The sequence below is a fragment of the Salmo salar genome, chromosome 14, assembly GCF_965601325.2.
Source record: "Salmo salar chromosome 14, fSalSal1, whole genome shotgun sequence".
NCBI classification, from domain to species: domain Eukaryota; kingdom Metazoa; phylum Chordata; class Actinopteri; order Salmoniformes; family Salmonidae; genus Salmo; species Salmo salar.
The window spans coordinates 36,683,586-36,696,702 of NC_138304.1; the positions used below are offsets into that span (position 1 = coordinate 36,683,586).

General features: G+C 41.6%; 1 protein-coding gene across 3 annotated transcripts; it reads right to left on the reverse strand.

Moving 5' to 3' along the window:
• Positions 1-9,171: 9,171 nt before the first annotated feature.
• On the reverse strand, positions 9,172-11,425 carry fcer1gl (Fc receptor, IgE, high affinity I, gamma polypeptide like). 3 transcript variants are annotated; one of them, XM_014140769.3, is made up of 5 exons: positions 11,239-11,425; positions 10,747-10,841; positions 10,410-10,469; positions 9,635-9,700; positions 9,172-9,516 (listed from the first exon to the last, which is right to left on the reverse strand). In XM_014140769.3, the coding sequence occupies exons 1-5, from the start codon at positions 11,291-11,293 to the stop codon at positions 9,448-9,450; spliced, it is 345 nt and encodes a 114-aa protein (XP_013996244.1). In that variant the 5' UTR covers positions 11,294-11,425; the 3' UTR covers positions 9,172-9,447. The 3 variants fall into 3 exon arrangements, with proteins under 3 accessions (XP_013996244.1, XP_013996246.1, XP_013996245.1); XM_014140771.3 differs by having other exon boundaries at positions 9,635-9,655; positions 11,239-11,410; XM_014140770.3 differs by having other exon boundaries at positions 9,635-9,697; positions 11,239-11,410.
• Positions 11,426-13,117: the final 1,692 nt, after the last annotated feature.

Here is a 13,117-nt window from a genome sequence, read left to right on the forward strand (position 1 = left end):
TCAGTAACGGAGATGCATAACAAGTTAGCAGGCGCCAGGCTAACTAGCTAGCAAACTCTAGTCATGTGCTAATGTTTGCTGGTAAACCTAGCTTTAGTTGGCTGGTTGTAATGTTGTAGCTTGCTGTTTAGTAGCCATACCTACAACTAAAAAAAGAAGAGGTTTTACAATCGAGATACAAAAGATCTCCAATTGTAAAACCTCTTCTAATTTTAGGTATAGATATGACTACCGGTAGTTGTTTAGCTAACTTAGCTACCAAAATAGTTAGCTAGATATTACAGAAAAATTATTAGATTTCCCCCCACTGTAGCAAAATAGTATGTTAGCCAGCAATACACAATATGGGTTTCAGTAGATAAACTAAAGTTAGCTAGCTAGGTGGCTTGCAGGAAAAATAACTTACTTAGCTTCTTCAGGATTGGTGGGTCCCCCATGGGACGGTTGAGCTAACGTAGGCTAATGCGATTAGCATGAGGTTGTAAGTAACAAGAAAATTTCCCAGGACACAGACATATCTGATATGGGCAGAAAGCTTAAATTCTTGTTAATCTAACTGCACTGTCAAATTTACAGTAGCTATTACAGTAGCTATTACAGTGATGCTATTATTTGAGGAGAGTGCACAGTTATGAACTTGAAAAGTTATTAATAAACCAATTAGGCACATTTGGGCAGTCTTGATACAACATTTTGAACAGAAATACAATGGTTCATTGGATCAGTTTAAAACTTTGCACATACACTGCTGCCATCTAGTGGCGAAAATCTAAATTGCACCTGGGCTGGAATAATGCATTATGGTCTTTCTCTTGCATTTCAAAGATGATGGTCCAATTTTTTTTTTTAAATGGTTGATTTTTTTGGTATTTTCTTTTACAAGATCTGCCGCTTCTAACATCATTAGTTAGCTAAATCCAACTCTTTGTTTCAAATCCTCTTCGCTATATTCCGGTGGAAACATATATGGTTGAATGTCACCATATAGCTAATAGAACATAAAAAAAAATTGAATTCTTGTTGATGAGAGGAATCACTTGAAACCATTGCGCTTGGTCAGTTCTTTCAGTTTTGCCCAAAGGATTGTGTTTGAAAAGGAGTGTCTGCCTCCTTTTCAAAAAAGTCTGCCTTGGGGGAGGGACGGTTGCCAGAGCACGAAGCACTGCCCAACACAAGTTGTAGTCTTCCAGAAACTGGAAAAAATTTATCTGCTTGTACATTTAGCAATGAATCAAATGTTATTTGTCTCATGCGCCGAATACAACAGGTAGACCTTACAGTGAAATGCTTACTTACAAGCCCTTAACCAACAATTCAGTTTTAAGAAAAATAAATGTTAAGTAGAAATGTATAAGTCAGGTACTCAGCAGGAAGGTCTGATTTCACTATTATTAAAACAAGACCCAGATGGAAATATAAAGATCCAGTCTATCTTAAAAACTGGAGGCCTCTTACACTTCAATGTTGTGATGCAAAAATACTAGAGAAATGCATAGCACTCAGAATTAAAAAGTTTTACCAGGTATTGTTCATCCTGATCAGACAGGTCTTTTACATGGACGATACATTGGAGATAATATACGACAACTACTAGAAATAATAGAACATAATGAAACATCTAAGAAGCCAGGCCTGGTATTTATAGCGGATTTTGAAAAAGCCTTTGATAAATACTGGATTTTATTTAGAAATGCCTGGAGTTTTACAATTTAGGTGATTCTCTTATAAAATGGGTAAAAGCAACGTATAGCAACCCCAGGTGTAAAATAGTAAATAGCAGCTATTTCTCAGAGAGTTTTGAATTGTCAAGAGGAGTTAAACAAGGGTGTCCGCTGTTACCATATCTATTCGTTATGGCCATCGAAATGCTAGCTATTAAAATTAGATCAAATAACATTAGATGATTAGAAATCCAAGGCTTAAAAACGAAGGTGTCCATGTATGCCAATGACTCAAGTTTTATATTAAGTCCGCAAGCTAGATCCCTGCAATGTCTTATTGAAGATCTAGATAACTTTTCTGGACTAAAACCTAATTTTGCTAAGTGTACAATATTACGTATTGTATCTTTAAAACTTTTACATTACTCTGCAGTTTACCTATGAAATGGGCTGACGGTGAAGTGGACATGCATGGTATTCATATCGCAAAAGATATGAGCTCTCCACAATGAATTTCAATAGAAAACTTGTAAAAATAGACAAGATCCTGCAACCATGGAGAGTTAAATACTTGTCTATTTATGGAAAATGTGCCTTGATTAACTCCTTAGTCATATCTCAGTTTACTCACTTATGACGCTGCCTACACCTGATGATTCGTTTTTCAAATCATATGGGCAAAAAATATTTTGCTTTATCTAGGATGCTAAACCAGACAAGATAAAGCATGCCTATCAATGTAATGAATTGGGTGGGTTGAGATTATTAAATATAAAAGCACTAAACCTCTCTCTAAAAGCTTCACTTAAGTTTTACTTGAACCCTAAATGGTTCTCAAGTAGATTACTAAGAAAAGCTCCTCCATTGTTTAAAAATTGCCTTTTTGCAGATTGCCATGTCTCATTTTCAATTAATTGAGATGATACTTTTTTCAAAGTGTCTCTTTCAAACAAGCATTGCAGAGCTGGCTATAATTTCAATTTCATCCCCCTGAAAAGAAAGAACAAATATCATGGCTGAACTCAAATGTGCTGGTTGATAAAATACCTGTATTTATGGGAAAGGTGTTTGAAAAGGGTATTTTGTTTTTAAATGATATTGTAAATTGGAATGGTAGAGTTATGTCTTTCATGGAGTTATCAGAATTGTATGGGAAGGTCTGCTCAATCCAAGATTGCAACCAATTGATTACAGCAGTACCCCAAAAATGGAGGAGGCAGGTGGCAGCAGGAGGAGGTAGAGAACTCATCTGTCTGCCCAATATAACAGATCTGTAACGAGCGCCCTGAGAGTCGGGAAGCAAGTACATGGAGTGAGTGTTTTAATAAATAACATGAAACACAAACAATGCACCGACATGAAAACAGAGTCAATAACACCTGAGGAAAGAACCGAGGGGAGTGACAGATATAGGGAAGATAATCAAGGAGGTGATGGAGTCCAGGTGAGTGTCATGAGGCGCACGAGACGATGGTGACAGGTGTGCGGGATAATCAGCAGCCTGATGACCTAGCGGCCGGAGAGGGAGTATACGTGACAGTACCCCCTCCCCGACGCGCAGCTCCAGCCACAGGACGCCGTCAAAGGGGACGAACCTGGGGATCAGGAGCAGTGGACCGGTCACCCCTACAGATGCGCGAGGACCTGTCACGCCAGCTGAGGCACTGGAACCTGTCGAGTCAGCTGGGGCGCGGGAACCGGACAGATCGGTTGAGGCAGGGGAGCCTGCTGATCCGGCTGAGGCATGAGAACATGACGAACCAGTGGAAGCATGGGAGCCTGGCGATCCGGCGGAGGCATGAAAGCCCGATGAGTTGGCTGAGGCAGGGGAGCCTGGCGATCCAGCTAAGGCATGAAAGCCCGACGAGCTGTCTGAGGCAGGGGAGCCTGGCGATCCGGCTGAGGCAGGGAAGCCTGTCGATCTGGTTGAGGCATGAGAGCCTGTAGCAGTTCCCGGACCCGATATCATTACTCTGACACAAAAAATAAAACACTCCATGATGCTTCCCTTAGGTGAGGTGTTATTCTGTAACGAGTGCGCTGAGAGTCGGGAACAAGTTCAGGGAGAAGGTGTTTTAATAAATTAAAGAAACAATGACCACGATACACAAACAACGCACCAACTTGAAAATAGAGTCAAAAACACCTGAGGAAAGAACCAAGGGGAGTGACAGATATAGGGAAGATAATCAAGAAGGTGATGGAGTTCAGGTGAGTGTCATGAGGCGCAGGTGTGCGAGACGATGGTGACAGGTGTGCGGGATAATCAGCAGCCTGATGACCTAGGCCTGATGATATGGAATTCTTGCCACCAACAAAATGTTGAATATTTGGGGCATTCAATCATCGAAACTCTGCACATTTTGTTGTGAGGATACAGAATCAATAGACCATTTATTTTGGTATTGCCCTCAGGTAGCCTGTTTCTGGTCTCAGGTTCAGGAATTGCTGAAAATGCAGAACATTGATCTAAAATTGACCCTAGAAATAATACTTGGGAGATCTGGAGATACCGGGTCAGTCAATTAATAATATACTAATACTCTTAGTAAAAGTATTTATCTTCAACTCACAATCTGTGTATTCTATTCGATTAGATAGATTGAAATTGTATGTTAAACATCACAGCATGGTGCGTAGAAATCCAAAGAGGGTGGTCAGCGAGATAGGTGGGAGGGGCTGAGGGAAGCTGAGGGTTGGGATGTGGAATTGGAGACAAGTGGGATTGTAGTTGCTGGGCGGAGGATTGACCATCATTCTAAAATAAAACTATAATAAAATAAAGTCAAAAATAAACCATAACAAAAAGTATTTTTGAATGACACTGAGGGGCAGTGTTTTTACAGCTAATGCCGGTTTGCCTGAGGCTGATGCCATGCAGGTGTTTGACACCTGCATATACACACAGTCTCATTCAAATGCACACATGTGCATATACACGGACACACACACACACACACACACACACACACACACACACACACACACACACACACACACACACACACACACACACACACACACACACACACAGGTAAATAGTGCCATACATGCACTCAAACATATTCAGTTGGCCTTGCTGTTATGATTTTGGTTGTCCTTGATGTCTTTGTTGTTTTTTGCATTGTTGTTTTCTGTTTTCCTTTGTCTCTCTTTTTTCTCTTTTGCTCATTTTGTTGGTTGTTGGTGCATGGGGGGAGGTCTTGGGGGTGGGTAATGGAATTATCTTTTTAAATTATTATTATTCATTTTTATTTCTCGGGGGGGCAGTGGGGGGTGTCACGGATGGTTGAGGGGCAGCTCTTGGGGAACTGTGGGGGGGATCTTGGACAGCTGGCAGTTGGGAGCTTGGGCCAGTGGCTGATGGATCGCTGGTTGGGGTCCATGTTTTTTGACCTTGTGGAATGTCTGTAGACGTGCCCTTGAGCAGGGCATTGACCCTGGTTGCTTCTGTGTGTCGCTCTGGATGGGTGTCTGTTAGATGACTAATGTGATGTAGTTGTTGAGCGGCTTCACTGCAAGTATATTGTATGTTTTAAACATTCAATATATTTTTAATTTTAAATAGACCATTTATTTTGGAATTGCCATCAGGTAGCCTGTTTTTGGTCTCAGGTTCAGGAATGGCTGAAAATGACATTGATCTAAAATTGACCCTAGAAATAGTACTGTTGGGAGATCTGGAAGGACCGGGTCAGTCAATTACTGCAAGGGGGGGGGGGGGGGGGGGGTCTTGGATGGTTGAGGGGCAGCTCTTGGGGTACTGTGGAGGGGGATCTTGGAGGCCTGGTGGGAGATCTGTCGACGTGCCCTTGAGCAGGGCATTGACCCTGGTTGCTTCTGTGTGTTGCTCTGGATGGGAGTTTGTTAGATGACCAATGTGATGTAGTTGTTGAGCGGCTTCACTGCAAGTATATTGTATGTTTTAAATATTCAATACATTTTTTTAAAACAAACAAAAAAATAGATAAGTCAAAAATGAAATGAAAATAACAAATAATTAAAGAGCAGCAGTAAAATAACAGCAGCAAGGCTATATACGGGTGGTACCGGTACAGAGTCAATGTGCGGGGGCACAGGTTAGTCGAGGTAATTGAGGTAATTCGTACATGTAGTTAGAGTTAAAGTAATTATGCAGAGATAATAAAGCGAGAGTAGCAGCAGCGTAAAGGGGGGGGGGGGCAATGCAAATACTCAGGGTAGCCATTTGAGTAGCTGTTCAGGAGTCTTATGGCTTGGGGGTAGAATCTGTTAAGAAGCCTTTCCGTGCTGTAGCAGAGAGAACAGTCTATGACTAGGGTGGCTGGAGTCTTTGACAATTTTTAGGGCCTTCCTCTGACACTGCCTGGTATAGAGGTCCTGGATGGCAGGAAGCTTGGCCCCAGTGATGTACTGGGCCGTACACACTACCCTCTGTAGTGGCTTGTGGTCAGAGGCCGAGCAGGTGCCATACCAGGCAGTGATGCAACCCGTCAGGATGCTCTTGATGGTGAAGCTGTATAACTTTTTGAGGATCTGAGGACCCATGCCAAATCTTTTCACTCTCTTGAGGGGGAATAGGTTTTGTCGTGCCCTCTTCACGACTGTCTTGGTGTGTTTGGACCATGATAGTTTGATAGTTTGATAGACCATGATAGTTTGTTGGTGATGTGGACACAAAGGAACTTGAAGCTCTCAACCTGCTCCACTACAGCCCCATCGATGAGGATAGGGACCTGCTCGTCCTCCTTTTCCTGTAGTCCACAATTATCTCCTTTGTCTTGATCACATTGAGGAAGAGGTTGTTATCCTGGCACCACACGGCCAGGTCTCTGACCTCCTCCCTAAAGGCTCTCATCGTTGTCAGTGATCAGGCCTACCACTGTTGTCATCTGCAAACTTAATGATTGTGTTGGAGTCATAACTGGCCATGCAGTCATGGGTGAACAGGGAATACAGAAAGGGACTGAGCACGCACCCCTGAGGGGCCCCTGTGTTGAGGATCAGCGTGGCAGATGTGTTGTTACCTACCCTTACCACCTGGGGTCGGCCCGTCAGGAAGTCCAGGATCCAGTTGCAGAGTGAGGTGTTTAGTCCCAGGGTCCTTAGCTTAGTGATGAGTTTTGAGGGCACTATGGTGTTGAACGCTGAGCTGTAGTCAATGAATAGCATTCTCACGTAGGTGTTCCTTTTGTCCAGGTGGGAAAGGGTAGTGTGGAGTGCAATAGAAATTGCATCATCTGTGGATCTGTTGGGGTGGTATGCAAATTGGAGTGGGTCTAGGGTTTCTGGGATAATGGTGTTGATGTGAGCCATGACCAGCCTTTCAAAGCACTTCATGGCTACAGACGTGAGTGCTACTGGTCGTAGTCATTTAGGCAGGTTACTGTAGTGTTCTTGGGCACAGGGACTATGGTGTTCTGCTTGAAACATGTTGGTATTACAGACTCAGTCAGGGACAGGTTGAAAATGTCAATGAAGACACTTGCCAGTTGGTCAGCGCATGCTCGGAGTACACGTCCTGTTAATCCGACCTGTTTAAAGGTCTTACTCACATCGGCTACACAGTGCGTGATCACACAGTCGTCAGGAACAGCTGATGATCTCATGCATGCTTCAGTGTTGCTTCCCACGAAGCAAGCGTAGAAGTATTTTAGCTTGTCTGGTAGGCTCGTGTCACTGAGCAGCTCACGGCTGTGCTTCCCTTTGTAGTCTGTAATAGTTTTCAAGCCCTACCACATCCGATGAGCGTCGGACCTGATGTAGTACGATTCAATTATAGTCCTGTATTGATGCTTTGCCTGTTTGATGGTTCGTCAGAGGGCAAAGCGGGATTTCTTATAAGCGTCTGGGTTAGAGTCCCGGTCCTTGAAAGCGGCAGCTCTACCTTTTAGCTCAGTGCGGATGTTGCCTGTAGTCCATGGCTTCTGGTTGGGTTATGTACGTACGGCCACTGTGGGGATGATGTCATCGATGCACTTATTGATGAAGCCAGTAACTGATGTGGTGTACTCCTCAATGCCATCGGATGAATCCCGGAACATATTCCTGTCTGTGCTAGCAAAACAGTCCTGTAGCTTAGCATCTGCGTCATCTGACCACTTCTTTATTGACCGAGTCACTGGTGCTTCCTGCTTTAGTTTTTGCTTGTAAGCGGGAATCAGGAGGATAGAATTATGGTCAGATTAGCCAAATGGAGGGCGAGGGAGAGCTTTATACTTGTCTCTGTGTGTGGAGTAAAGGTGGTCTAGAGTTTTTTCCCCTCTGGTTGCACATTTAACGTGCTGATAGAAATCAGGTAAAACGGATTTAAGTTTCCCTGCGTTAAAGTCCCCGGCCACTAGGAGCGCCGCATCTGGATGAGCGTTTTCCTGTTTGCTTATTGCCTTATACAGCTCATTGAGTGCGGTCTTAGTGCCATCATCGGTTTGTGGTGGTAGGTAGACAGCTCAGAAAAATATAGTTCAAAACTCTCTTGGTAAATAGTGTGGTCTACAGCTTATCATGAGATACTCTACCTCAGGTGAGCAAAACCTCAAGACTTCCTTAATAAGTTAATATTAGATTTCGTGCATCAGCAGTTATTTACAAATAGACACCCTTGTCTTATCGGAGCCAGCTGTTCTGTCTTGCAAATGCAGCGTAAACCCCACCAGCTGTATGTTATCCGTGTCTTCGTTCAGCCACAACTTGGTGAAACATAAGATATTACAGTTTTTAATGTCCCGTTGGTAGAATATTCATGATCGTAGCTCGTTTATTTTGTTATTCAATGATTGTACGTTGGCTAATAGGACTGATGGCAGATTACCCACTCGCCGTCGGATCCTTACAAGGCACCCTTACCCCTGACCTACACCCCTCTGTCTCTTTCTCATGCAAATGACGGGGATTTGGGCCTTGTCGGGTGTCTGAAGTAAATCCTTCACGTCCGACTCGTTAAAGAAAAAAATCTTTGTCCAGTACGAGGTGAGTAATCGCTGTCCTGATATCCAGAAGCTATTTTTGGTCATAAGAGACAGTGGCTGAAACATTATGTACAAAATAATTTCAAATAACGCGAAAAAACACACACTATAGTACAATTGGTTTGGAGTCTGTAAAACGGCAGCCATTTCCTCCGGCTCCATTCTTTGGTGTAGATAGGAACATTGCTGAAAGACGTCCAATGGCTCTATCAAACAAGAACAACCATATCTACACGCATAAAAACAAATATTGTGATCAGTAACTATGGATCTGTGAATACCATCTAGTGGTCTTTCTTGATCTCAAGCAAGGATACCTGGCTTTGACAGATAAAATAATCTCACATGCAGTTGGTCAGTCAGTCGGTCAGTCCATCGGACTCTGTGCAGTCAGTTGTTGAGCCTTTGTTGGGTTCTTCCCACGGTGACACAGTAGAATGTAGTAGTAACACTCATATGTAACACAGTAGTAACACTCATATGGTTTTATAATATCAGTTTAAGCATGGACAGAATACATTCATGTCAATGAAGCTGTAATCAAAAAAGAAAACTGACCCTGATTTAAGTTAGTTTCTGAATCATTTAATCTTTAAATGACAAGTTAATTGATAGTCAATTATACAAAGTGAAAGGGCTGCTTTACAGAATAACCAAAATGCATCTTAAACACTTCCCATCTCGGGCCCGCAGTCAACAGCCACCAACACTACCGGCCCAACCTAACCTAAGATTTGGAAAGCAAGCAGTCATATAGATCAAAACTAATTTAAATGCCATGTAAGACGGGGTTGTGGTTTGTTGTTTACCACCACTCACACTACTGTCTTCTTCCTCTATCACACCAGCATCGCTTTCTTCTGCACCTTGATGGTCTCATAGGTGTCCTGACCTTTATGGGTCAAACCCTGTGAGAGGAAGAACAATGAGGGACTTGAAAACAACTTGAAATCCTTAAAACTGCAATATTCTTTGTCATTTATGATATACTGTAAGTCATAATAAGAATAAGAAAAATGATCTTACTGCGTAAAGTCCCTCTCCTTTCTGTAAAATGGAAATTACGAGAGCTGTTATCTGCGTTGTTATCTGCTGAAGGCACACATGCACATGCGCACACACACACACACACACACACACACACACACACACACACACACACAAACACACAATTTATTTTATCAGAAGAACATTTAACAAAAGAACATCATTCCTCATTTCTCCTTCCGTCTTTCTCATGTTCTCCTTCTCTACTTTTTTTAATCGGGCAAAGAAAGGAATTGGTGTAGAAGACTAGACACAGAGGGTGATGATGCGACCGTTTAAAGCTTCACTACTCTTTGCTTCCACTGTATTTTGATTTTCTTTCTAAGTAATCTGTCTACCCGGGTATTTCTGTGTAACAGGATATAGTGTTGCATTTTAGTCTGACTGTAATGGAAACTGTGTTTATAAGTGGCAGGGTTGGTGGTCAGTTCTTGTTAACAGGAAATTATCACAGTTGCTGAAGGAGGGGGACGAAAAGCAGAACTGTGGACTTCGAGGGGACATGGTAAGACAGCATATGACATATTCCTCTTACATAGCTAATTTGTTGAACAACCAGGAGGAAGCATTTCGCCAGCTGAATTTGATCAACATTCAGATGTATACATATATTTTGGGGTTTGTAAAGAAAGCTAGAGTTGAATAGTGGTTATTGAGGGTATTGTGTAAATTATACATGCCCAATACACATTTACTTTCTCTCTCGCTCTTTCTTTCTCTCCCTCTTACATATGCACACACATTTTTATTGTACCTGTGGATACCCGCCAGTGCCCTGTGGAGATCCGCCATTGTTTATGTAGATGGGATGTATCTGAGGAACATGATAAATATAATTTTAATTAAACAGCTGTGTGAATGTGAAACATATTCTATTTATGTGGGAGCTGGTCTTCAATTGGTGAGGCATTTATATTCTTATTGATGTTTTGAATGTGCTATTATTATTGAAATATAAATAGCATTTTACAGTATGAATATTGTTAATATGGTCATGGAGATATGTGTGCACTGCATACCCTGATGTATCATATGTTTTGTGGATGGTGGAATGATTTATAATGTGTTATAGAGCGTTTATAATTCCTTACCCTCAGTCTGCAGTACAAGATGGTGAGAATGACGCCATAGATCACGAGAATCCCATCCAGGATATAACAGAGTTTACCGTCTGGCACTTGAGCCTCTGCACACATTATGGGATCACACTGCATCATCATCATCATCACTATCCCATCATCATGTAAAACAATGTTTTCTCAACCACAAGCCTACTATTTGTATCTGTTCATGTTGTAATACTGCAAATAATGAATTATACATGTAATACACATTAGTGTTTAGAACATTGTAGTTAAATATAAAGATAAATCATCTATTGCATAGAGTACTGTGTTACTAGGCCATTAAGTTGAGGATCAGGAGTAATTATCACAGTACACTGAGTATACATGTCCCTCTATGTGTGTGTGTGTGTGTGTTATATATATATATATATATATATATATAGTATAAATATCCCTGTCCATGATGGAATAAAAAAGTGCTGAACATCATAATGTAAAATAAAACAGGATTCTCACCTGCAAAGCTGAAGTTCAAGAGTAGAGCGACCAAGATCAGAGATCCCCGAAACATCTTCGTAGCAGGCACAAAATGAAAGGTTAAAGAGAGTAGATGGAGAGTTGGAGTACTTCGTGTTATTTCAATGGCTGTCTGTGGGTTTCTGACACCTCTGAACAGAAAGTGCAGAGAGCTCTAGCAGGAAGTTATGGGCTCATACTGGTGTCCGTTTTTATATGCTAAAACCACATGCTTGTCCCCTTCCCACCCACAGATATATAGTACTTGTTAACTTCAGTGAGAAGAGAAGATGGAAACACAAACATATACACATTTATGATGCATACATTATTACACTGTGCCTGGATACCTCATTATGTGCCATATTGTAATTCAAAAGAATGGATACTGTGTAAGGCTACTTGTTGGTGTGAATAACTTTTTTTAAAGTTGTGATGTAAATATTAAATAATATGGTGGTCAGAAACATAAACTTCAACTTAGTATGATATACATACACATGGCTAAATAAGAAGTTACTTTTCAGGGTGTTCACATGGTGTTGCATGTTTTCACTAAAGCATTGTTCACACTTCAGGCCTTAATGCTCAAATCAGTTTTGTTTTTCAAATTCGTTTAGGAATATTGACTGTCCAAACAACAAGTTACAAGTAACCAAATCGGATTTGTGCATGTTCAGACAGCAGTCATTCGCTGACATGGCTACGCTATTTGTCGTAGTAATGACAGGCGTGTGCCCATTGATGTAGGCTGATTGGTGGTGGTGCTCCTGCTTCCTATCACACATAAGTTATGTAGCAAGCTAAGGTGACAACAATGCCTGCCATGGACGTTTCTCAGTTGATTTGAATGTTCAAAATCATAGTGTAAGAACCCTTTTAAAGCCTCAAAGGATATGATCCAACTTTCTAAATGAGTTTGTCTAGCCACAGCAGTCAACTAGCTAGGTAGCTTTTTTGCTTTCTAGCACATTCACTACTTTGTAAACAATTATCTAGTTACCTACCACATGTTCTTGTCAACAAAGTAGCTAGCAAGCAACAAGATATGCCAAATAACATTAAAAAAATCACTTGAGGGCAAATAGATCAGATTTGACCGTTCAGACACAAGTCGCATGGCCAGGTATCAATCAAATTTATTTATAAAGCCCTCAGCCGATGTCACAAAGTGCTATACAGAAACCCAGCCTAAAACCCCAAACAGCAAGCAATGCAGATGTAGAAGCATGGTGGCTAGGAAAAAGTCCCTAGAAAGGCAGGAACCTAGGAAGAAACCTATAGAGGAACCAGGCTCTGAGGAGTGGCCAGTCCTCTTCTGGCTGTACCGGGTGGAGATTATAACTGAACATGAACATGGCCAAGATGTTCAAATGTTCATAGATGACCAGCAGGGTCAAATAATAATAATTACAGTGGTTGGTCAGCACCTCAGGAGTAAATGTCAGATGGCTTTTCATAGCCGAGCATTCAGAGTTCAAGACAGCAGGTGCGGTAGAGTCGAAAACAGCAGGTCCGGGACAAGGTAGCACATCCGGTGAACAGGTCAAGGTTCCATAGCCGCAGGCAGAACAGTTGAAACTGTATCAGATTTGTGTCTTGAAATGTCCTATTCCATGTGCTTTTTTTGACTGTTCAGACCGCAGGAAAAAGAACAGATTCGAATCAGATATGCCCAAAAATTGGATGAGTCACTTCAAACTGCCAATGTGCAGTTTGAAGTAGCTTTAGCTTAAGAGCTATATTGAATTGAATAATGGGGTATTATGCACACAAAAAAAGACAATGGAACTGATCAGGAAAAAAAATGTTTTAGGTAAAAAAGGGAAGTTTAAACTCAATCTGAATTATTTTTATCCTTCTCTGAATTATGAAAGCG